Source organism: Oncorhynchus tshawytscha, linkage group LG08 (genome assembly GCF_018296145.1).
Source record: "Oncorhynchus tshawytscha isolate Ot180627B linkage group LG08, Otsh_v2.0, whole genome shotgun sequence".
Lineage (NCBI taxonomy): Eukaryota > Metazoa > Chordata > Actinopteri > Salmoniformes > Salmonidae > Oncorhynchus > Oncorhynchus tshawytscha.
Genome location: NC_056436.1, coordinates 63,945,890 through 63,972,549, shown reverse-complemented (window position 1 = coordinate 63,972,549; position 26,660 = coordinate 63,945,890). Strand labels below are relative to the sequence as shown.

At 42.8% G+C, this 26,660-nt stretch overlaps 1 protein-coding gene across 1 annotated transcript in view; it reads left to right on the top strand.

The window, feature by feature from the left end:
- The window catches only part of LOC112255657 (short transient receptor potential channel 7-like), a 55,421-nt gene extending 35,873 nt beyond the window's left edge, over nt 1-19,548 (top strand). Inside the window, exons 9-11 of the mRNA XM_042325805.1 lie at nt 8,278-8,358; nt 16,516-16,591; nt 19,362-19,548. Of these exons, the coding sequence (XP_042181739.1) occupies nt 8,278-8,358; nt 16,516-16,591; nt 19,362-19,504 (300 nt within the window). The 3' untranslated portion in view covers nt 19,505-19,548. The remainder of the gene's footprint in view (nt 1-8,277; nt 8,359-16,515; nt 16,592-19,361) is intronic.
- Nucleotides 19,549-26,660: the final 7,112 nt, after the last annotated feature.

Genomic DNA, 26,660 nt, shown 5'->3' with positions numbered 1-26,660 from the left:
AAACCCTAATTGTGTCAATATATATTGTAGATGCTAGTAGGAGTTTGACCAGATACGAAGCTATTTTCATAATAAGATGATAAGACATTTAAAAAATGGGTTTTGTTTGATAACCTTATTGGAATACCAGGTGAGAATTTGATCCTGGGTTAATCTGTCTTCCCAAGACACAGCTGAACGTCCAGGGTGGGAGGCTAGAAGAAGAGACCTCAGTGACTTTGAAAGACAGGTCTCAAAGAGCATAGGGGGTTTAAAGGGTGTGTGTTTGTGCGTGTGTTTTTATGTGTGTGTGTGTGTCTGTCACCAGGTCTCAACCCAATTGAACACTTATGGGAGATTCTGGAGCAACATCTGAAACAGCGTTTTCCACCACCATCAACAAAACAACAGATTATGGAATTTCTTGTGCAAAAATGGTGTCGCTTCCCTCCAGTAGAGTTCCAGACACTTGTAGAATCTATGCCAAGGTGCATTGAAGCTGTTCTGGTGGCTCATGGTGGCATAACACCCTTTATGTTGGTGTTTCCTTTATTTTGACAGTTACTGTCACGACTTCTGCCTAAGTCGAAGCCTTTCCTTGTTTGGGCGGTGTTCGGCGGTCGACGTCGCTGGTCTTCTAGCCATCGCCGATCTATTTTTCATTTTCCATTTGTTTTGTCTCGTTTTCCCACACACCTGGTTCTCATTTCCCTCATTATGTGTTGTGTATTTAACCCTGTTTCCCCCATGTCTTTGTGTGGTATTGTTTATTGTTTTCATGTATGCGCACGTTAGGCTGGTTGTACTGGGTTATGTTCAACCCGTATTTGTATTTCGTTTTCATTTGTGCCATGTGCTTTTGGTTCGCCAAATAAAAGGCTCCGTTTGCTACCAAATATCTGCTCTCCTGCACCTGACTTCCTACAGCCCTTCACGCATATCTTGACAGTTACCTGTTTTTCAAATGCTTCAGGATGTATCATAGCACTGCATCTATGGGTATGCAGAGACCTAATGGCTTGACTATGGAACAGAACTGAGCAGGAGGTGAGCAATCGATACATAGACTCACACTACACCTCTGGAAAATCAGCAAAATGTCAAGTGAGATTGTGTGTGTGTGTGTGTGTGTACGTGCGTGCGTGCAGTCGTGTGTGTCTGTGGGAGTGTGTGAGTGCATGAGTTAGTGTGTGGGTGTCTGTCTGGGGTTTCAGGAGCCATTACAGTTTGGTGTCATGCCATGCCATTGACAATACCAAGCTTGGCAGCCTTACGAGCCCCAGAGGGGGGGGGGGTTGTGTGTGTGTGTGTGTGTGTGTGTGTGTCTCTGAGGGTATCTCCTGACAAAATGAAAATAAGGACACTAAATAAAGCTAAAAGAGGACAATAAAACCAGGTCAGTGTTAGTTAGCATAGCACAGTTAAAAGCAAATTCTTATTTACAATGACAGCCTACTTGTAAAGACCCCTGGCCAAACCCTCCCCTAACCCGATACACATTATTCCAAGGTCACAGGAATCATGTTTGCACCACACAATTAAATATAACATATAATTACATTTAACATGTCAAATGTTTTTTGGAGAATTTCCATCTAATATGACAGAAATTGAAAGGAGGGCAAGACAAAAATGGAGGGAAATGGACAATAGCAGTGGGGTCGACATTCATGTCCTCACTGAGGGTAACACAGACCGTGGGGGTACAAGCTAGACCAGCCTTGATTGTTATTTTCTATGGTTTACATATCTATATCTGACTCATCTGGCTTTCATGCTCTCTAACCTCCTCTCTAAATTCTCATGTTGTGTTGTTGTGGCTGACTTCTCCTCATATACAGCACATGTTGTGTTGTTGTGGCTAACTCCTCATCTATAGCTCGTGTAGCTGTGGCTGCTTCTACTCATGAACCCAGCAAAAAAAGAAACATCCTCTCACTGTCAACTGCGTTTATTTTCAGCAAAATTAACATGTGTAAATATTTGTATGAACATAACAAGATTCAACAACTGAGACATAAACTGAACAAGTTCCACAGACATGTGTCTAACAGAAATGGAATAAGCTGTCCCTGAGCAAAGGGGTGGTCAAAATCAAAAGTAACAGTCAGTATCTGGTGTGGCCACCAGCTGCATTAAGTACTGCCGTGCATCTCCTTCTCATGGACTGCACCAGATTTGCCAGATCTTGTTGTGAGATGTTACCCCACTCTTCTACCAAGGGTCCTGCAAGTTCCCGGACATTTCTGGGGGAAATGACCCTAGCTGTCTTGCTAGTCGAAATCGTGGAAATGACCGGACCAAGATGCAGTGTGGTGAGCGTACATTTTTCTTTATTATAAATGTCGCCAACAAAACAAGAAACAACTAAAACGAACGTGAAGCTTACTAGGGCTATACAGGCCACTAATAAAGACAACTACCCACCAATACAAAAAAGGAAAAAAAGGCTGCCTAAGTATGATTCCAAATCAGAGACAAGGATAGACAGCTGTCCCTGATTGAGAACCATACCCGGCCAAAACATAGAAACACAGAACATAGAGTTTCCCACCCGAGTCACACCCTGATCAAACAAACATAGAGAATAAAAGGATCTCTACGGGCAGGGCGTGACACTAGCCCTCACCCTCCGATCCAACAGGTCCCAGACGTGCTTAATGGGATTGCGATCCGGACTCGTCGCTGGCCATGGCAGAACACTGACGTTCCTGTCTTGCAGGAAATCATGCACAGAAAGAGTAGTATGGCTTGTCATGCTGGAGGGTCATGCTGTAGGGTCATGTCAGGATGAGCCTGCAGGAAGGGTACCACATGAGGGAGGAGGATGTCTTCCCTGTAACGCACAGCGTTGAGATTGCCTGCAATAAGAACAAGTTCAGTCCGATGATGCTGTGACACACCACCCCAGACCATGACGGACCCTCCACCTCCAAATCGATCCCGCTCCAGAGTACAGGCCTCTGTGTTATGCTCATTCCTTCGACAATAAACGCGAATCCGACCATCACCCCCCTGGTGAGACAAAACTGTGACTCGTCATTGAAGAGCACTTTTTACCAGTCCTGTCTGGTCCAGCTATGGTGGGTTTGTGCCCATAGGCAATGTGTTGCCGGTGATGTCTGGTGAGGACCTGCCTTACAACAGGCCTACAAGCCCTCAGTCCAGCCTCTCTCGGCCTATTGCGGACAGTCTGAGCACTGATGGAGGGATTGTGCGTACCTGGTGTAACTCGGGCAGTTGTTGTTGCCTTCCTGTACCCGCAGGCTAACATCATATTTATATAATGTTATGTTGTTGTGGCTAACTCCTCCTCATATGTAGCTCATGTTGTTGTTTCTAACTGGTCATCAAGTATAGCTCATGTTGTTGTTTCTAACTGGTCATCAAGTATAGCTCGTGTTGTTGTTTCTAACTGGTCATCAAGTATAGATCATGTTGTTGTTTCTAACTGGTCATCAAGTATAGATCATGTTGTTGTTTCTAACTGGTCATCAAGTATAGATCATGTTGTTGTTTCTAACTGGTCATCAAGTATAGCTCATGTTGTTGTTTCTAACTGGTCATCAAGTATAGCTCGTGTTGTTGTTTCTAACTGGTCATCAAGTATAGATCATGTTGTTGTTTCTAACTGGTCATCAAGTATAGCTCGTGTTGTTGTTTCTAACTGGTCATCAAGTATAGCTCATGTTGTTGTTTCTAACTGGTCATCAAGTATAGCTCATGTTGTTGTTTCTAACTGGTCATCAAGTATAGATCATGTTGTTGTTTCTAACTGGTCATCAAGTATAGATCATGTTGTTGTTTCTAACTGGTCATCAAGTATAGCTCATGTTGTTGTTTCTAACTGGTCATCAAGTATAGCTCATGTTGTTGTTTCTAACTGGTCATCAAGTATAGCTCGTGTTGTTGTTTCTAACTGGTCATCAAGTATAGCTCATGTTGTTGTTTCTAACTGGTCATCAAGTATAGCTCATGTTGTTGTTTCTAACTGGTCATCAAGTATAGCTCATGTTGTTGTTTCTAACTGGTCATCAAGTATAGATCATGTTGTTGTTTCTAACTGGTCATCAAGTATAGCTCATGTTGTTGTTTCTAACTGGTCATCAAGTATAGCTCATGTTGTTGTTTCTAACTGGTCATCAAGTATAGATCATGTTGTTGTTTCTAACTGGTCATCAAGTATAGATCATGTTGTTGTTTCTAACTGGTCATCAAGTATAGCTCATGTTGTTGTTTCTAACTGGTCATCAAGTATAGCTCATGTTGTTGTTTCTAACTGGTCATCAAGTATAGCTCATGTTGTTGTTTCTAACTGGTCATCAAGTATAGATCATGTTGTTGTTTCTAACTGGTCATCAAGTATAGCTCATGTTGTTGTTTCTAACTGGTCATCAAGTATAGATCATGTTGTTGTTTCTGTTTCTCTGGTCATCAAGTATAGATCATGTTGTTGTTTCTAACTGGTCATCAAGTATAGCTCATGTTGTTGTTTCTAACTGGTCATCAAGTATAGCTTATGTTGTTGTTTCTAACTGGTCATCAAGTATAGCTCATGTTGTTGTTTCTAACTGGTCATCAAGTATAGATCATGTTGTTGTTTCTAACTGGTCATCAAGTATAGCTCATGTTGTTGTTTCTAACTGGTCATCAAGTATAGCTCATGTTGTTGTGAATAACTTCTCCTCATATATAGCTCATGTTGTGTTGTTGTGGCTAACTCCTCATGTATAGCTCATGTTGCTGTGAATAACTCCTCATATGTAGCTCATGTTGTGTTGTTGTGGCTAACTCCTCATGTATAGCTCATGTTGCTGTGGCTAAATTGTTCTTCAATATAGCTCATGATGTTGTGGCTGACTTCTCATATATAGCTCATGTTGTGTTGTGGCTAACTCCTCATTTATAGCTCATGTTGTGTTGTGGCTAACTCCTCATTTATAGCTCATGTTGTGTTGTGGCTAACTCCTCATATATAGCTCATGTTGTGTTGTTGCAGACTTCTCCTTGTGTATAGCTCATGTTGTTTTGACTAAACTCTCCTCATATATAGCTCATGTTGTGTTGTTGTGGCTAACTTCTCCTCATATGTAGCTCATGTTGTGTTGTTTTGGCCATTTTGTCCTCTTATATATATCATGTTATGTTGTTGTGGCTAACTCCTCCTCATATATAGCTCATGTTGGTGTTTCTAACTTGTCCTCATGTATAGCTCATGTTGCTGTGGCTAACTTGTTCTCAAATTTAGCTCATGTTGTTGTTACAGACTTCTCCTTATATATAGCTCATGTTGTGTTGTTGTGGCCAACTCCTCCTGTATAGCTCATGTTGTGTTGATGTGGCAAACTTCTCCTCATATATAGCTCATGTTGTGTTGTTGTGGATAACTTCTCCTCAAATAACTCATCATGTGTAGTTAATGTTGATGTGGCTAACTTGTCCTCAAATATAGCTCATGTTGTGTTCTTGTGGCTAAATTCTCCGCAAATATAGCTCATGTTGTTGTGGCTAACTTATCCTCATATATAGCTCATGTTGTGTTGTTGTGGCTAACTTCTCCTCAAATATAGCTCATGTTGTTGTGGCTGACATCACCTCATTTATAGGTCATGTTGTGGCTAACTTCTCCTCATATATACCTCATGTTGTGTTGTTGTGGCTGACTCCTACTCCTGTATAGCTCATGTTGTTGTGGCTGACTTCTCCTCATATATACCTCATGTTGTGTTGTTGTGGCTGACTTCTCCTCATTTACAGATTGTGTTGTTGTGGATATCTTCTCCTCATTTACAGCTTATGTTGTCTTGTTGTGGCGAACTCCTCCTCATGTATAGCTCATGTTGTTGTGGCTATCTTGTCAACAAATATGGCTCATGTTGTGTTGTTGTGGCTAACTTCTCCTCATATATAGTTCATGATGTGTTTTTGTGGCTAACTCCATCTCATGTATAGCTCATGTTGTTGTGGCTAACTACTCCTCATATATAGATTGTTGTTTGTTGTTGTGGCTAACTTCTCCTCACATATAGATCATGGTGTGTTTTTGTGGCTAACTCCTCATGTATAGCTCTTGTTGTTGTGGCTAACTTGTCAACAAATATAGCTCATGTTGTTGTGGCTGACCTCTCCTCAAATATAGCTCATGTTGTTGTGGCTGACCTCTCTTCAAATATAGCTCATGTTGTGGCTAACTTCTCCTCATTTATAGCTCATGTTGCGGCTATCTTCTCCTCATAGTTAATGTTGTGTTGTTTGGATAACTTCTCCTCATAGTTAATGTTGTGTTGTTAGGATAACTTCTCCTCATAGTTAATGTTGTGTTGTTTGGATAACTTCTCCTCATAGTTAATGTTGTGTTGTTTGGATAACTTCTCCTCATAGTTAATGTTGTGTTGTTTGGATAAATTCTCCTCATGTATAGCTCATGTTGTTGTGGAGAACTTCTCCTCATATATAGTTCATGTTCTGTTGTTCTGACTGACTTCTCCTCCTCATGTATAGCTCATGTTGTGTTGTTGTGGCTAACGTCTCCTCATATTTAGCTCATATTGTATTGTTGTGTCTAACTCCTCCTCATGTCTAGCTCATGTTGCTGTGGCTATATTGTTCTCAAATATAGCTCATGATGTTGTGGCTGACTTCTCCTCATATTTAGCTCATGTTGTGTTGTTGTGGCTAACTTCTCATATATATATATCATGTAATGGTGTTGTGGCTAACTCCTCCTCATATATAGCTCATGTTGTTGTTTCTACCTTGTCCTTAAGTTGGGGCGGCAGGGTAGCCTAGTGGTTCGAGCGTTGGACTAGTAACCGGAAGGTTGCAAGTTCAAACCACTGAGCTGACAAGGTACAAATCTGTCGTTCTGCCCCTGAACAGGCAGTTAACCCACTGTTCCTAGGCTGTCATTGAAAATAAGAATTTGTTCTTAACTGACTTGCCTAGTTAAATAAAGGTAAAAAAATAAAATTTCGAAAAGTATAGCTCATATAGCTCATATATAGCTCATGTTGTGTTGTTGTGGCTAACTTCTCCTCATATATTGCTCATGTTGTGTTGTTTTGGCTAACTCCTCCTCATATGTAGCTCCTTTTGTGTTGTTGTGGCTGACTTCTCATGTACAGTATACCTAATTTTGTGTTGTTGTGGCTAACTTCTCTTCATATACATGAACAATATACATAAATACTAACTAAAGTCAAGGTTGATCACCTGTCTTCTGTTGTTGTTCCTGCATACTGTATACTGAATACTTGTCATTCCTGCCTACTGAATTTTGAATACTAGTTGTTCCTGCATACTGAATATTGAATACTAGTTGTTCCTGCATACTGAATATTGAATACTAGATGCTCCTGCATACTGAATATTGAATACTAGATGTTTCTGCATACTGAATAGTAGTTGTTCCTGAATATTGAATACTAGTTGTTCCTGCATCCTGAATGCTGAATTCTTGTCATTCCTGCCTACTGAATATTGATTACTAGTGGTTCCTGTATATTGAATACTTGTCATTCCTGCCTACTGAATATTGATTACTAGTTGTTCCTGTATATTGAATACTTGTCATTCCTGCCTACTGAATATTGATTACTAGTTGTTCCTGCATACTGAATACTTGTCGTTCCTGCATATTGAATACTAGTTGTTCCTGCATACTGAATATTGAATACTACTTGTTTCTGCATACTGAATATTGAATACTAGTTGTTCCTGCATACTGAATATTGAATACTAGGTGTTCCTGAATGCTTAATACTAGTTGTTGCTGCATACTGAATTTCGGAATACCAATTCTTCCTTTATACTGAATATTGACTATTAGTTGTTCCTACATACTAAATATTAAATACTAGTTGTTCCTGCATACTGAATTTCGGAATACTAGTCATACTGAAATTATTTTATTTATTTATTTAATTTTAATTTGACTCCCTTTTTCTCCCCAATTTCGTGGTATCCAATTGTAAGTAGTTACTATCTTGTCTCATTGCTACAACTCCCAACTCCCGCACCTGGCGACCTGGTCAGCTCGCACTGCGCCCGGCCCGCCACAGGAGTCGCTAGTGCGCAATGAGACAAGGATATCCGTACCAGCCAAACCCTCCCAAACCAGGATGACGCTAGGCCAATTGTGCGTCGCCCCATGGATCAGGTTTTCTGTATTATGGTTTGAGTGAACCTACAGGACGGTAGCTGTGTAGGAACAGGGTTGGAGAGCCCTGATCTAGATGCTGTGCTGTGCACAGGGTTTCTTCTGTTTATATATGTATAACTCATGTTCTGTTTTTGCAGGGTGAACGCTACATGGTCCATGGTCGACTACGAGAGGAGTCCACTCTCAGACAACCTATCAAACACCCTACCAGATACCAGGTAAGAAAGAAAGGAAGAAAGAAAGAAAGAAAGAAAGAAAGAAAGAAAGAAAGAAAGAAAGAAAGAAAGAAAGAAAGAAAGAAAGAAAGAAAGAAAGAAAGAAAGAAAGAAAGAAAGAAAGAAAGAAAGAAAGAAAGAAAGAAAGAAAGAGAGAAAGAAAGGAAGAAAGAAAGAAAGAAAGAAAGAAAGAAAGAAAGAAAGAAAGAAAGAAAGAAAGAAAGGAAGAAAGAAAGAAAGAAAGAAAGAAAGAAAGAAAGAAAGAAAGAAAGAAAGAAAGAAAGAAAGAAAGAAAGAAAGAAAGAAAGAAAGAAAGAAAGAGGGGTGTGGGAGGGTAATGGGAGAGAAAAAGTCAGAGGGAAATGGGGGGCACAGAAGGAAAGAGAATGATAGAGCCAGGGAGAAATAGACAATTATCGAGACAGATAGATGTTGAGACCGACTGCATATCGGTTTAACGCAGTACCGATAAATGGAATGAGTGGAAGAGGGTAATGGCCCAGTAAAGGAGTGTGGAGTAAGAGACTGAATTGGGACAATAGATGGAATGGAATGAGGGAATGTCTTTCTGTCCTCCACCTTTTCCCTATGGGAAATCTTCTCTCTTCCTCCGTCGTGAGAGGTCATTCTATTCTCTCACACAACATATTGCTTCTCTATAAAAGCCTTTCTCCTGACACACAAACACATCCATGCACACACACAAACACATTCCATACACACACACACACACACACACACACACACTGCATTTGGTATGTCAGGCCAGCTTATCACAGTGAGTGTGTATGTAATGCATGCAGGGCTACAAGTATTGACGGGTTCCCAGAGAGTAGGTCTTAAGGCATCCACATGCAGTGGTGTAAAATACTTACAGTTGAAGTCAGAAGTATACATACACCCTAGCCAAATACATTTAACCTATTTGGGCTAGGGGGCAGTATTTTGACGTCTGGATGAAAAGTGCCCAAAGTAAATTGCCTCTTACTCAGGCCCAGAAGCTACGATATGCATATAATTGGTAGATTTGGATAGAAAACAATCTAAAGTTTCTAAACAGTTAGAATAATGTCTGTGGGTATAACAGAACTGATATGACAGGCAAAACCCAGAGGACAAACCATCCAACAACAACAAAAAATTCAGCCTACCACTGTTTCCAATGACTGTCATGTTTATTACGAGGCAAAATCCTCCCAGATTGCAGTTCCTAGGGCTTCCACTAGATGTCAACAGTCTTTAGAAAGAGTTTCAGGCTGATTTTTGGAACAATGAGCTAGAATTTTGAGTTTTTCTAAGTGTCTCCCAATTTGGCTGCAGTGTTTTCATGCACGTGGATGAGAGTGCGTTCTTTGATGTCCTCAGCTAATTGCATGGTATGCTTTCGCCGTAAAGCCTTTTTGAAATCTGACAAAGTGGCTGGATTAACAAAACGGGAAGCTTTATTTTGATCTATGACACTTGTATCTTCATGAATGTTAAATCATTATATTTCTGTAATTGGAATTTCACGCACTACAATTTCACCGGATGTTGTCGAGGTGGGTTGCTAGCGGAACGCCTGCGCCAGAAAGGTTAACTTCTTGGATATAGGGGGCGCTCTTTTAATTTATGGATAAAAAAACGTGCCCGTTTTAAGCGCAATATTTTGTCACGAAAAGATGCTCGACTATGCATATAATTGGCAGCTTTGGAAAGAAAACACTCTAAGGTTTCCAAAACTGCAAAGATATTATCTGTGAGTGTCACAGAACTCATGCTACAGGCGAAACCAAGATGAAACTTCAACCAGGAAATGGGCAGAATTTTTGAAACTCTGTTTTCCATTGTCTTCTTATATGGCTGTGAATGCGCCGGGAATGAGCCTGCCCTTTCTATCGTTTCTCCAAGGTGTCTGCAGCATTGTGATGTATTTGTAGGCATATCATTGGAAGATTGGCCATAAGAGACTACATTTACCAGGGGTCCGCCCGGTGTCCTTTGTCTAAATTGGTGCGTAATCTACAAGCTGCACGCAGTCATCCAGTGATTGAGAGGAGAGAGGACGCTTTCAACGAACGATATATCATGAAGAGATATGTGAAAAACACCTTGAGGATTGATTCTAAACAACGTTTACCATGTTTCAGTCGATATTATGGAGTTAATTTGGAAAAAAGTTTGGCGTTTTGAAGACTGAATTTTCATTTTTTTTGGTAGCCAAACGTGACGCACCAAACGGAGCAATTTCTCCTAAACAAATAATCTTTCAGGAAAAACTGAGCATTTGCTATCTAACTGAGAGTCTCCTCATTGAAAACATCTGAAGTTCTTCAAAGGTAATGATTTTATTTGAATGATTTTCTGGTTTTTGTGAAAATGTTGCCTGCTGATGCTAACGCTAAATGCTACGCTAGCTGCGCTAGCTGTTGAAACAAATGCTTGTTTTGCTATGGTTGAGAAGCATATTTTGAAAATCTAAGATGACAGTGTTGTTAACAAAAGGCTAAGCTTGAGAGCTAGCATATTAATTTAATTTCATTTGCGATTTTCATGAATAGTTAACGTTGTGTTATGCTAATGAGCTGCGGGGATAATTACACTCCTGGATACAGGTTTTTTTCGTAGCTAAACGTGACGCACCAAACGGAGCGATTTCTCCTAAACAAATAAGATTTCAGGAAAAACTGAGCATTTGCTATCTAACTGAGAGTCTCCTAATTGAAAACATCTGAAGTTCTTCAAAGGTAAATTATTTTATTTGAATGATTTTCTGGTTTTTGTGAAAATGTTGCCTGCTGATGCTAACGCTAAATGCTACGCTAGCTGCGCTAGCTGTTACACAAATGCTTGTTTTGCTATGGTTGAGAAGCATATTTTGAAAATCTGAGATGACAGTGTTGTTAACTAAAGGCTAAGCTTGAGAGCTAGCATATTAATTTCATTTCATTTGCGATTTTCATGAATAGTTAACGTTGCGTTATGGTAATGAGCTTGAGGCTGTATTCACGATCCCGGAGCCGGGATGGCTCGACGCAAGAAGTTAAACTAAGTTTTTCACAATTCCTGACATTTAATCCTAGTAAAAATGTCCTGTCTTAAGTCAGTAAGGATCACCACTTTATTTAAAAAATGTAAAATGTCAGATCAATAGTGGAGAGAATTATTTATTTCAGCTTTTATTTCTTTCATCATATTCTCAGTGGGTCAGAAATGTACATACACTCAATTAGTATTTGGTAGCATTGTCTTTAAATTGTTTCACTTGGATCAAATGTTTCGGGTAGCCTTCCACAAGCTTCTCACAATAATTTGGATGAATTTTGGCTCATTCCTCCTGACAGGGCTGGTGTAACCGAGTCAGGATTGTAGGACTACTTGCTCGGACACACTTTTTCAGTTTTGCCCACAAATTTTCTATAGGATTGAGGTCAGGGCTTTGTGATGGCCACTCCAATACCTTGATTATATTGTCCTTAAACCTCTTAGTGTGATCAAAGAGAGGGATAGAGAGATCAAATTCGGTGAAATCGGAGCGCGCATAATTCAAAATACAAAATCGTAATATTAAACATTCATGAAAATTAAAGTGTCCTACATCATTTAAAAGCTTCACTTCTTGTTAATCCAGCCGCTTTGTCAGATTTCAAAAAGGCTTTACGGCGAAAGCATACCATGTAATTATCTGAGGACAGCGCCCCGCGTACAAAAGCATTACAAACATTTTCCTAACCAGCACAGGTGTCACCAAAGTCAGAAATAGCGATAAAATAAATCACTTACCCTTGAAGATCTTCCTCTGTTTTCAATCCCAAGGGTCCCAGCTACACAGGAAATTGTTGTTTTGTTCAATAAAGTCCTTCTTTATATCCCAAAAAAGTCATTAGATTCAGTAATCCACCTGTTTCCTTCCTTCAAAATGCATACAAAGGAATCCCAAAAGTTAACAATAAACTTTGTTCAAAAAAGTCAAACAACGTTTCTAATCAATCCTCAGGTACCATAATATGTAAATAAACAATCACATTTAGGACGGAGAATAGTATGTTCATTACCAGAGATAAATAACGAAGTGTGGGCCCTCATCCACGCACGCCACAATACTACAGTCAAAATGGGAGCCACCTAGAAAGACTACAAATTCTAGCTCATTTTTCAAAAAACAAAACTGAAACTGTTGACATCTAGGGAATCCTTAGGAACTCCAATCTGTGAGGTATTCCTTTGATTTTCCCATAAGCAAGGATTTGAATGGGCAGACACCTAAAAAAAAAATCTGGATGGATTCTCCTCGGGTTTTCGCCAGACATTACATTATTTTATTTTATATTTATTATTTTATTTTCAGAGTGTTTTCTATCCAATACTACCAATTATATGCATATCCTAGCTCGGTATCCGAAATACCGAATACTGCCACCGGCCCTCAAGAAGTTTTAAGCGGGATTTTGGAAGTAAGTTTTTGGAAGTATGCTTGTCCATTTGGAAGACCCATTTGCGACCAAACTTTAACTTCCTGACTGATGTCTTGAGATGTTGCTTCAATATATCCCCATAATTTTCCATCCTCATGATGACACCTATTTTGTGAAATGCACCAGTCCCTCCTGCAGCAAAGCACCCCCACAACATGATTGCTGCCACCCCCGTGCTTCACGGTTGGGATGGTGTTCTTCGGCTTGCAAGCCACCCCCTTTTTCCTCCAAACATAATGATGGTCATTATGGCCAAACAGTTCTATTTCTGTTCCATCAGACCAGAGGACATTTTCCAAGAAGTACGAACTTTGTCGCCATGTGCAGTTGAAAATCGTAGTCTGGCTTTTTTTATGGTGGTTTTGGAGCTGTGGTTTTTTCATTGCTGAGCGAACTTTCAGGTCATGTCGATATAGGACTCGATTTACTGTGGATATAGATACTTTTGTACCTGTCTCCTCCAGCATCTTCACAGGGTCCTTTGCTGTTGTTCTGGGATTGATTTGCACTTTTCGCACCAAAGTACGTTCCTCTCTAGGAGACAGAATGCATCTCCTTCCTGAGCAGTATGACGGCTGCGTGGTCCCATGGGGTTTATACTTGCGTACTATTGTTTGTACAGATGAACGTGGTACCTTCAGGCATTTGGAAATTGCTCCCAAGACTTGTGGAGGTCTAAAAAAACTTTGAGGTCTTGGCTGATTTCTTTTGATTTTCCCATGATGTCAAGCAAAGAGGCAACTGAGTTTGAAGATAGGCCTGGAATATATATCCACAGGTACACCTCCAATTGACTCAAATGATGTCAATTAGCCTATCAGAAGCTTCTAAAGACATGACATGACCGTTTAAAGGCACATTCATCTTAGTGTATGTAAACTTCTGACCCTTTGGAATTGTGATACAGTGAATTATAAGTGAAATAATCTGTCTGTAAACAATTGTTAGGAAAATGACTTGTGTCATGCACAAAGTAGATGTCTTAACCAACTTGCCAAAACTATAGTGTGCTAACAGGAAATTTGTGGAGTGGTTGAAAAACAAGTTTTAATGACTCCAACCTAAGTCCATGTAAACTTCCGACTTCAACTGTAAGTAAAAATACTTAAAGTGCTAGTTAAGTAGTTTTGGAGGGGTATCTGTACTTTACTTTACTATTTATATTTTTCGACAACTTTTACTTTTGACTTCACTACATCCTAAAGAAAATGATGTGCTTTTTATGCCATACATTTTACACTCAAAAGTGTCAAACATTTCCCATGCTTAGCAGGACAGGAAAATTGTCAAATTCACACACTTATCAAGAGAACATCCCTTGTTATCCATACAGCCTCTGATTTGGCGGACTCACTAAACACAAATACTTGGAGTGTGCCCCTCGCTATCCGTAAATAAAATGTAAAAAATAAAAAATTGTGCTCTCTTGTTTGGTTAATATAAGGAATGTGGAATTATTTCTACTTTTGCTTTTACTTTTGATACTTCAGTATATTTGAAACCAAATACTTTTATACTTTTACTCAAGTAGTATTTTACTGGATGACTTTCACTTTTCCTTTTGAATTTTTACATTTTTATTTAACATTTATTTAACAAGACAGTTATTTTATATAAATGTATCTTTACCTTTACTCAAGTATGACAATTGGGTACTTTTTCAAACACTGCTTCAATGTTATTATAGTTTTTTGTTTTTATATTAGTTGTATTTAGTTATAGTTGTATACAAATGTTTCGATTTAATTTTTTATTTAATTTCAGTTTTAGTGTTAGGGACAGAAAGTGTGAGAGGCTAGGAGCCAATTGGTATATGGTATAGTTTTGTGCGTTCATTTTATGTCACTTCTACCAACTGGGGGCAGTAAGACATACGGTGATGGGTCAAGTCATAGGTTAGGTTAGGTTAGGTCTTCTCATGACACCAATGCTACGTTGGAGTCATTCCACGTCCCTTTTGATTGGCTGGTCATTTGGTCAAGAAAACACTTGATCTGTCTAGAAACAATTGATCCATTATTGCAATACGGGTTTGGAAACCTTGAACACTCAACTTAATTATCATCACAAAATAACTTTACAAAAGACAACCTCTGTGGAAATCTGTGGTAAAACAGTTAATGTTTTATTTAACACAGCTTCGAGTTCATGTTGTTGTTTTTTGTTCCCACCCGAGTTTCCATTAGCTCAGGAAGTGCCATGTAAAACCTCAGCGGGAATCTTTGAGATAAACACGCATAATAAGTATATTTTTTTGTATTCATAAAATTATTTTTGGTTGTTAATTAAACTGAGTGTTCAAGGTACATATGAAAGTAGAATTTCTGAGGTTTCCAAAAGCGTAGTAATTATCAACTTGTAGATAAAGTGTTGGTACAGTTGCCCCACTGGGGTCAATTGTTCAAATGAGAACCCTATGGCTGTATGGGATCTCAGGAGCTAAGGTTAGGTTATGTTTAAATTATAAAATCAATCTCGATGTGACTTGGATTTAAAGGAATAGCGCAGAGACTGGTGCAAACAAAATATGTTGAAGGTAAGTCTCTTTCCCATGTTTACACCAATCTAATACGTTTTAGCATTTGTTAGCCACCTGGCAGTTTTTTCCCCTGTTAGCTAATGATAGCTATTGCTTGTTCAGGGCAGCAGGTAGCCTAGTGGTAAGAGCGTTGGGCCAGTAACGGAAATGTTGCTGGATCGAATCCCCGAGTTGACAACATAATAATCTGTCATGCTGCTCCTGAACAAGGCAGTTAACCCACTGTTCCTGGGAAGGCTGTCATTGTGTCGTGAGAATTTTTATCACAATGGTTGAACTCAACTATCACTATAGCTTTGACCAATTCCCAGAAGTTTATAAGACCCTGGTTAATGAAGAATTAGACAAAGCCCCCTTTCTGCAATAGGCTAGTTTTCTATTCAGAGAGCTCTGAAGTCAAAAATGCACACACACACACACAGTTTTGTCACTTTTCTACCAGCCTTGGCAGTTTCTCGCCATTCCTCTCCTCCTTAAATTATAGGCCTTGGAAGGGCCCTCTTTCCTGTTGTCAGCTTTTCAGAGTTATAAGCAGGTCATGTGTAGTCTAGTTGTCCTTTGTTGTCTCAACTGTCACATTGCTACATAGTAACACAATGGTCTAGTCACACACATAATGGAATTTTGACTCTAACACATTTCATACAATTATATGATTTCAGGGTTGAATTCTTTAGTCATTACTTTAAACATATAAATTCCTTTATCACATTGTAAATAAGAATTTGTTCTTAACTGACTTGCCGAGTTAAATAAAGGTTAAATAGTGATGAACAAGCAAGGCATTTTGGAAACATATCCAGATTTACCCACCACATTCAGTATCTTGAAAACTCCATTAGAGTATTGCCCAAAGTAAAACAAATCAAATAAAAACATTCACATAATTCATGATGGGTTTTATTCGTTTGGGGGTCAGAGATAATAGTTTCAGTAAATTTTTAGTTTTTCTTATGGGTTTGTTAATTATTTTATTTCAGTTTGCTAAATAGTTTTCTCATGATTAGTTTTAGTTTCGTATAATAACCTAGTATAATATTTTCAGCTTTCATAACTCCAACTCTCTCCTCTCCACCTCTTCTCTCCCTTTCATATTTTCTCACCTCTCTGCACTCTCCTCCCATCCTCCTCTCCCCTCATCCCTCTCTCCACTCTCTCCTCCTACAGAAGATCATGAAGCGTCTCATTAAGCGGTATGTTCTGAAGGCTCAGGTTGACAGAGAGAATGATGACGTCAATGAAGGTGAAGATCTAATCTCCTTTAACGTCGACTTTACGTAACTCACCAGATTCTGCCTGACTGGGTTGCTGTTGTGAGTGTGACTGGGTTGATGTGTGAGTGTGACTGGGTTGGTGTTGTGAGTGTGACTGGGTTGATGTGTGAGTGTGACTGGGTTGCTGTTGTGAGTGTGACTGGGTTGATGTGTGAGTGTGACTGGGTTGCTGTTGTGAGTGTGACTGGGTTGATGTGTGACTGGGTTGGCGTTGTCAATGTGATTGTAACTGGGTTGGTGTGGTCAGTGTGAGTGTGACTGGGTTGATGTTGTGAGTGTGACTGGGTTGATGTTGTGGGTGTGACTGGGTTGTTGTTGTGGCTGTGACTGGGTTGATGTGGTCAGTGTGACTGTGACTGGGTTGATGTGTGACTGGGTTGGTGTAGTCAATGTGATTGTAACTGGGTTGGTGTGGTCAGTGGGATTGTGACTGTTGGTGTGGTCAGTGTGAGTGTGACTGGGTTGATGTTGTGAGTGTGACTGGGTTGATGTTGTGAGTGTGACTGGGTTGGTGTTGTGACTGTGACTGGGTTGATGTTGTGAGTGTGACTGGGTTGATGTAGTCAGTGTGACTGTGACTGGGTTGATGTGTGAGTGTGACTGGGTTGGTGTTGCCAATGTGATTGTAACTGGGTTGGTGTGGTCAGTGGGATTGTGACTGTGTTGGTGTGGTCAGTGTGAGTGTGACTGGGTTGATGTTGTGAGTGTGACTGGGTTGGTGTTGTGGCTGTGACTGGGTTGATGTGGTCAGTGTGACTGTGACTGGGTTGATGTGGTCAGTGTGACGGTGACTGAGTTGGTGTTGTGAGTGTGACTGGGTTGATGTGGTCAGTGTGACTGACTGGGTTAATGTGGTCAGTGTGACTGGGTTGATGTGGTCAGTGTGGCTGTGCCTGGGTTGTGTGGTCAGTGTGAGAGTGACTAGGTTGATGTGGTCAGTGTGGCTGTGACTGGGTTGATGTGGTCAGTGTGGCTGTGACTGGGTTGATGTGGTCAGTGTGACTGTGACTGGGTTGGTGTTGTGACTGTGACTGGGTATCTGTGGTCAGTGTGCGTGACTGGGTTTCTGATGTCAGTGTGAGTGTGACTTGGTTGCTGTTGTCAGTGTGAGTGTGACTTGGGTTATGTGGTCAGTGTAACTGGGTTGGTGTTGTGAGTGTGACTGGGTTGGTGTTGTGAGTGTGACTGGGTTGGTGTTGTGAGTGACTGTGACTAGGTTGATGTGGTCAGTGTGACTGTGACTGGGTTGATGTGGTCAGTGTGACTGTGACTGGGTTGGTGATGTGAGTGTGACTGGGTTGCTGTTGTGAGTATGAGTTTGACTGGGTTGCTGTTGTGAGTGTGAGTTTGACTGGGTTGCTGTTGTGAGTGTGACTGAGTTGCTGTTGTGCTTGTGAGTGACTGGATTTCTGTTGTCAGTGTGAGTGACTGTATTGCTGTTGTCAGTGTGAGTATAACTGGGTTGCTGTCGTGAGTGTGACTGGGTTGCTGTCGTGAGTGTGACTGGGTTCTGTCGTGAGTGTGACTGGGTTGCTGTCGTGAGTGTGACTGGGTTGCTGTGTGAGTGTGACTGGGTTGTGATGTGAGTGTGACTGGGTTGCTGTTGTGAGTATGAGTTTGACTGGTGTGTGTGACTGTTGCTGTGTGAGTTTGACTGGGTTGCTGTTGTGACTGTGACTGTGACTGGGTTTCTGTTGTGCTTGTGAGTGACTGGGTTTCTGTTGTCAGTGTGAGTGACTGTATTGCTGTTGTCAGTGTGAGTATAACTGGGTTGCTGTCGTGGGTGTGACTGGGTTGCTGTCGTGAGTGTGACTGGGTTGCTGTCGTGAGTGTGACTGGGTTGCTGTCGTGAGTGTGACTGGGTTGCTGTCGTGAGTGTGACTGGGTTGCTGTCGTGTGTGTGACTGGGTTGCTGTCGTGTGTGTGACTGGGTTGCTGTTGTGACTGTGACTGTGACTGGGTTTCTGTTGTGCTTGTGAGTGACTGGGTTTCTGTTGTCAGTGTGAGTGACTGGATTGCTGTTGTCAGTGTGAGTGTAACTGGGTTGCTCTTGTGAGTGTGACTGGGTTACTGTCGTGAGTGTGACTGGTTTGCTGTTCTGAGTGTGTATTGTATCCTACAGATCACTTTGGACTTAAAGAAGACTATTATGAGCAAAATTGAAAAATGTGTTTTTTAATTGAAGATTTGTAATGAGGTAATAGTGGACATCTCCAGACTGATGTGTGTGTTTCTTTGCGTTTGTTTTTGTCACGTTCGTCATATAGAGGAGACCAAGGCGCAGCGTGATGGGAATACATTCCTCTTATTTATTTAACGAAGAACACTTGAAAACTTAAACTATACAAAAACAGCAAAACGAACGTGAAGCTATATATGATAAGTGCAGACACAGGCAACTAACACACAGACATAGACAATAACCCACAAAATACCCAAAGCAGATGGCTGCCTAAATATGGTTCCCAATCAGAGACAACGATAAACACCTGCCTCTAATTGAGAACCAATCTAGGCAACCATAGACATATATAAACACCTAGATGATAAACAACCCCATAAACCTACAAAACCCATAGACAGTACAAAAACACAAACATCACCCATGTCACACCCTGACCTAACCAAAACAATAAAGAAAACAAAGAATACTCAGGTCAGGGCATTGTTATGTTATGTTTCATTCATATGTTTTGGTGTGTGTGTGACTGGCTGGCTGTGTGTGTTTGTGTCTTATAGGTGAGCTGAAGGAGATCAAGCAGGACATCTCCAGCCTGCGCTATGAGCTCCTGGAGGAGAAATCTCAGGCCACCGGAGAACTAGCTGACCTCATCACACAACTCAGTGACAAGTTTGTCAATAACACCACCAAAAGACCCTGAGAGAGAAGGGGAAGGGGGGAGGAAGGGGGAGACCTGAAAATAGACAGAGGGAGAGAAGTGGGAAGAAGGGGATAGAGAGGAGAGAAGAGGGGGGGGAGGAGAGCTGGTGGACAGAGAAAGAGAGAAAGTGGGACAGAGGGAGAGAAGTGGGAAGAAGGGGATAGAGAGGAGAGAAGAGGGGGGGGAGAGAGCTGGTAGACAGAGGGAGATTAGAAGAAGAGATAAAAGGGGGAGAGAGATGGGACGGAATTGAAAGCAAGGGAGGAGAGGAGGGAGGGAGAGAGGCAGGAGAGAGGACTGAAAGAGAGGAAGGAGGCTCTGAGCAGTATGAGGGGTACATAGGGGATTGTTAAGAGTAGAATTCTGATGCAGCGAAGAGAGAGGTCACCCCTCCAAAACACATTGCCAAAATACATCAGTTCACCTTACCATGGGAACAGAGAGTGTGAGTGGGAGAGAACAGAAGTTGAAAAAACACTGTGATGGTATTTTTACCTGAGGTATTGTTAGGGTGTCTGTACCTGAGGTATTGTGCCGTATAGCAGTCCACTGTTTCGGGAAGATAAATATAATGAACATTTTTATAGAGTTGGCAATCTAATTAACACATTGTCCAATGTCCATAGGTTCACAAACACTGGAGGAGTTCAAACACACACACACACACACACTTGGTAAGCTAATTACTGTATAACTCCTAATAAAGTGCCGATTAAAAAGTGGTCTGTTTATCACATGACAACCTGAACACACTCAGACCACCATCTGCTTACTTGCAGGACTTTGATTGGTTCTCTCATGGGCACCTAGAATATATTGGTTCTAAACTCCAGCTGTTGAGGGCATGTTGGCTTCAGTACACAGTCTGTACTCAGTCTATCTACCCTACCATGCTCAGAATAAATTCACACACCTGATCGGACAGTAACACTGCACACTGTAAATGGTTATTGAAACAACATTTGGAACTTTAAACTCTATCTTTGTTTTGTGTGTGTTTGTGCGTGTGCGTTACTTGCGTGCATAAGCGAGAGAGAGAGAGAGAGAGAGAGAGAGACTAACTATATGTGTGAGTGACTTTGAAGAGTTCAACTAAAATTGTAATTGTTTGTTAAAAACACTTAACATTTTCACTCATAGAAACCAAACAGAATAGAGACTAAATTTACTGTATTTTTCAATTGTAGTGAAAAAAAGTGGAAAAATCTTGTATATTTTGATCTTGAATTAAAAGGAATAAACTGGATATTGTTTTGTCTGATTAATTCTGTTTATTAATCAGTCTGTACAACCTGTGATTTTATTGAGCTGAGAAATGTGATGATTGTTCTGTTGTCAGCTCAATTACACGCAGTCAAGCAAGACCGAACCTCTGGCGACCACGTCATTATGTCTGTACACACTGGAAAGGGCACCGCCACACACATACAAATGCACACACACACACACAACCAAACACCAATACGACACACACTGCGCAAACAGTCTGTTCGTGCATTGTGAAAACAAACTGTGGACACACACACCCAACCTGGGCAAATGTGGTCCGATAGATATTGTGTAGGCCTACACACACACACACACTGTATACAGTAATCTACTGATGACACACACAAGCATGACACAGTACACAAATGCACACACACACAGCACACTCATTTATAATCTATTAATAATTGGTCCATTCCACACAATTCAACATAGCAACTCTACATATGCAACTCAAACATCCCACAACAACTATCTGTGCATTCAGACCTTTTCGTTCAGTGTGTGTGGGTGTAGTTGTTTATTTGCGTGAGAACACACAAAGACTCCCCACATGACCTTGTGGGAACAGTTACATGTTATGGACCCACGTGTTTACTGACCATGTCCCATCTTCACTCTGTATTCTTTCAATCTGCAATGACGTCTGAATAGTCTGGAGTTTAACAGGCTGGGGTCGTGTACTCCTGTAAAAGTCAGCCTTTAAAGTTCATCCATAAAACGTTAACATATACCTGGCCTTGTATGGTATTTTACTAGACAGGAAGACACACAGTTACACAAACACACGTGCGCACATACACACACACACAAACACTTATCTCTAGCCCAAAGCTGACCAGTCCATTCTCCATAATAACTAAGGTGGTCTGGGAGAGATGTGTCTTCCCAGCACAAATAAATGACATTTATTTTATATCTTTAGTTCTCTTATTCAACTTCCCTCTGATATCTGTCGGAGCCCCTGGGGTCTTACCCAATTATACTTTGTGTTAAACCTGCCACCCTCTCTTTGGTGTAGTTTGGAAAGTCCCGGAGGCCCAAGGGAAGGATGTGATTCCTCTCTAACTCTCCTCCTTCCCCCTCTATCTCTTTTCACAGAGCAACAACACCCCCTGGCACAGAAGACGGGACTCATTGGATTTGGAGGAGAGATTATACCCCTGTAACACTGCTTCTGCCTGCAAACCATCTAGGGATTTAGACAACTCGACAGACACACACACACACACACACACACGTCCCCCCTTGACTGCTATCAAGAACATTCACCTCACGTACATCTCACACAAATGATGTGTGGATGAGAAAACACACCACTTGGGATTGAAGAACTACGAAATACATTTCTGTTGTAGATTGAGAAAATGTAGCCTGCCTATTTTCACATTTAATAAAAGCAATATTCTAAGGTTATTCCCCTCTATTGTGACAGATTTATAAATAACCTCCAATACCTGGCAGCCAATATCCAATTTCTAGAGAAGTCTTTGTTGCTAAAGTGTCGTCCAGTAGGAATGGGGGGGACCAATAGAGTGCCCACACATACACGGACTATACATTAAGGACACATTCCTAATATTGAGTTGTACCCTTTTGCCCTCAGAACAGACTCAATTTGTCGGGGGATGGACTCTAAAAGGTGTCAAAAGCGTTCCACAGGCCCATGTTGACTCCAATGCTTCCCACAGAGGTGTCAAGTTAGTTGGATGTCCTTTGGGTGGTGGACCATTCTTGATACACAGGAAACTGTTGAGCATGAAAAACCCAGCAGCGTTGATGTTCTTGACACACTCAAAACTGCACCCACTACCATACCCCGTTCAAAGGCACTTAAATCTTTTGTCTTACTGATTGGCACATATACACAATACTTGTCTCAATTGTTTCAAGGCTTTAAAATCCTTCTTTAACCTGTCTCCTACCATTCATCTACACTGATTGAAGTGGATTTAACAAGTGACATCAATAAGGGATCATAGCTTTCACCTGGATTCACCTGGTCAGTCTGTCATGGAAAGGGCCTAATGTTTTGTACACTCAGTCTATATTGACTAAACACATGTATACTCATATGCCCTGACACAAAGATCTTTATGTGACCTCACACTGACGAAGCACAAACTCCCTGTCTCTTTTACAGAACATACTGATGGTTTCCAACCTCATTAGTGTTCTCTTTTCCTCTCTCTTTCTCCTCCCTCCCCCCTCCTCTCTCTCTCACCCCTCCCTCCCTTCTCTCTCTCTCCCTCTCTCTCACCCTCTCCCTCCCTCCCTCCCTCCCTCCCTCCCTCCCTCCCTCCCTCCCTCCCTCCCTCCCTCCCTCCCTCCCCCCTCCCTCCCTCCCTCCCTCCCTCCCTCCCTCCCTCCCTCCCTCCCTCCCTCCCTCCCTCCCTCCCTCCCTCTCCCTCCCTCACTCTCGCTCCCTCCTCCTCTCTTTCTCTCTCCTCCCCCTCCTCTCTCTTTCCTCTCTCTATCTCCTCTCTTTCTTCCTCTTCTCACTTTCCCTCTTTACATCTCTCTCTCCTTCTCTCCCTCCCTCCTCTCTCTAGCCCCTCTCCCTCACTCTCACTCCCTCCTCCTCTCTTTCCTCTCTCCCTCCTCCTCTCTCTTTCCTCTCTCCCTCTCTCCATCTTCTCTCTCCCACCCTCTCCCTTCCCCTCCATCTCTCTCTCCTCTCTCCCTCCATCCTCCTCTCTCTCTCTCCTCTCTCTTCTCTCTCCTCACTCCTCCTCCTCTCTCCTTCTCTCTTTCCCTCTCTCTCCTACCACCTCTCACTCCTTTCTCCCTCCCTCCTCATCTCTCCCTCCCTCCTCTCTCCCTCCATCTTCATCGCTCTCTTCTATCTCCCTCCTTCCTCCTCTCTCTCACCCTCCCTCCTCCCTCTCTCTCTCCCTCGCTCCTCTCTCTCTCCTCTCTCCCTCCCTCCTCTCTCTCTCCCCCGCTCCTCCTCTCTCTCTCCTTTCTCCCTCCCTCCTCTCTCTCTCCCTCCTCTACGCTCTCCTCTCCCTCTTTTCCCTCTCTCCCTCCATCCATCCATCCACCTCCCTACTTCTCTTTCCCTCCTCTTCTCTCAGGTCTTTGTTTCGTTGTCTCTGTCTGGTGTGTGTGTTCGTGTCTATTTGTGTGTGCGTGCATAAATGTGTTTGTGTGGCGACCCTGGAAGCAGTTCAGCAGCATGTAATTAGCTGTGTGTTTATCTCTTCTCTTCGTAACCAACCAGTGATCCAGCCTAAACCAGCCTGTAATCAGCAACAGGGACAGAGTAGACACTCAGCTCTGTTTTTCGTCTGCTACTGATTTGTCTGTGTTCATTAATGACCGGCCTTGCGGTGTGGTGAGGTGCATGCTAACGAGGTAGCTCTGGTCCGGGGCGCCTCTCACGACTCACTGGAGCGATCACCTAAACCCCCCCCCCGTCCCCCATCTCTGTCCCTGACACCGGCTTCTGATATTACGCAGCAGTTTTAGGAAGCCAAAATGGCAGCTGAGCAAAATATCTTACAAGCAAGTGGATCCTTGTTGTGTTGATTTCACGCTGTAAACAAACGTGTCCCTGGCTAGTGTCGATGTTAGCAGGTTCATTCAAAAGGTTAGGGCAAGGAGAGCTGATCCGAGATCAGCTCTTATGGGAGATGGCTGCCATCTCTTACGGCTTGATGGAACCAAAAATAAAAAGATATCTGGGTGAATGCAGTGTACAATCCACTCTGCATGCTGTACACTGTATATATGAACCAATGTGGTTAAATGCTGTGGAACAGAAACACTCCTTTGAGTTCAAGAATAAATCCCCTTTTAGAACCAAATAGTCTGGAATGGATGGGATTACCATACGAGCACTGTGGGAAAATTAAAAAAAGATCTATTTTAAAAGTATTTTGAAGAAACAGAAACGTCTAGTTGTTTCTAGTGAAGTCCCAGAGTGTGTCCATTTAGAGATGTGTTAGTAGATTGCTGTGGACGTGCATGGCTCTGGCTCTGCAACAGACCAACATCCCACAGTATCTCATGTTTCTGGGAGGATAATCAAGTGACTAATTGGACAGAGCCCCAGCCAGCCAGGGCTGGTGATGTACATTGAGGGAATATCCTAATTTGCAGAGTAAGTTCCAGCCAGGTTAAAGAGGAGGTGGAAGGAAGAAAGGAGGTTAATGGTGAACATGGAGAGGAGGAGTCATTTGCATACTGAAACCGTTGTTTATATGTAACTTGGCTGCAGTCAAACGAGAATCACCAGAGAAGAAAATGAGGCATTGTAACGTGGTTGAAGGCTACTGGTCTATGTTCTCCCTGCTATCAGACTAGTCAATCGAAATGAGTCTCCAGATATTCCGGACAGAGCAAGACAACAAGAGCATCCATCTTTCAATGGATTTAAGCAATCAATTAAACAATGTTCAGTGTGCTAATCAATTCAAATGAAATGACAAAGGCTTTCTTGTGTTACCTTGATAACTGAACTGAATAGGTTAATCTGTGAGTCAGCATTTTATCAGGGCTAACTGTGTGTCACTGTTATCAGAGCAGCTGTTCTGTCTGTGTTTGTATCTGTCTGTTGTTCGTTTTGAGTCTGGTCTGTGTGCTCTAGACTGGTAACAGGGACACTCAGTGCTGATGGCTGTTATCTGCATTTGGGTTGGAGGGACTCAGGGCTTTGTGTACACAAAACAGACAGACGCCTGAACGTGCACACATTGAGTCCCCCAGACAGGCAGCTCTGTCCCTAGCCTGTCTGCTCTGTCCCTGGCCTCTCTGCCCTGTCCCTGGCCTCTCTGCCCTGTGCCTGGCCTCTCTGCTCTTTCCCTGGCCTCTCTGCCCTGTCCCTGGACTCTCCTGCCCTGTCCCAGGCCTCTCTGCCCTGTCCCAGCCTGTCTGCCCAGTCCCTGGCCTCTCTGCTCTGTCCCTGGCCTGTCTTCCCAGTCCCTGGCCTCTCTGCTCTGTCCCTGGCCTCTCTGCCCTGTCCCAGGCCTCTCTGCCTGTCCCTAGCCTCTCTGTCCTGTCCCTGGCCTCTCTGCCCTGTCCCTGGCCTGTCTGCCCTGTCCCTGGCCTCTCTGCCCTGTCCCTGGCCTCTCTGCCCTGTCCCTGGCCTCTCTGCCCTGTCCCTGGCCTCTCCTCTCTGTCCCTAGCCTGTCTGCTCTGTCCCTGGCCTCTCTGCCCTGTCCCAGGCCTCTCTGCCCTGTCCCTGGCCTGTCTGCTCTGTCCTGGCCTCTCTGCCCTGTCCCTAGCCTCTCTGCCCTGTCCCTAGCCTCTCTGCCCTGTCCCTGGTCTCTCTGCCCTGTCCCTAGCCTCTCTGTCCTGTCCCTGGCCTCTCTGCCCTGTCTCTGGCCTCTCTGCCCTGTCCCTGGCCTCTCTGCTCTGTCCCTGGCCTCTTTTCCCTGTCCCAGGCCTCTCTGCTCTGTCCCTAGTCTCTCTGCCCTTCCCTGGCCTCTCTGCTCTGTCCCTGGCCTCTTTTCCCTGTCCCTGGCCTCTCTGCCCTGTCTCTGGCCTCTCTGCCCTGTCCCAGGCCTCTCTGCTCTGTCCCTAGCCTCTCTGTCCTGTCCCTGGCCTCTCTGTCCTGTCCCTGGCCTTTCTTCCCTGTCCCTAGCCTGTCTGCTCTGTCCCTAGCCTGTCTGCGCTGTCCCTGGCCTCTCTGCCCTGTCCCTGGCCTCTCTGTCCTGTCCCTGGCCACTCTGCCCTGTCCTTAGCCTGTCTGCTCTGTCCCTGGCCTCTCTGCCCTGCCCCTGGCCTGTCTGCTCTGTCCCTGGCCTGTCTGCTCTGTCCCTGGCCTGTCTGCTCTGTCCCTAGCCTGTCTGCTCTGTCCCTGGCCTCTCTGCTCTGTCCCTGGCCTGTCTGCTCTGTCCCTAGCCTGTCTGCTCTGTCCCTGGCCTGTCTGCTCTGTCCCTAG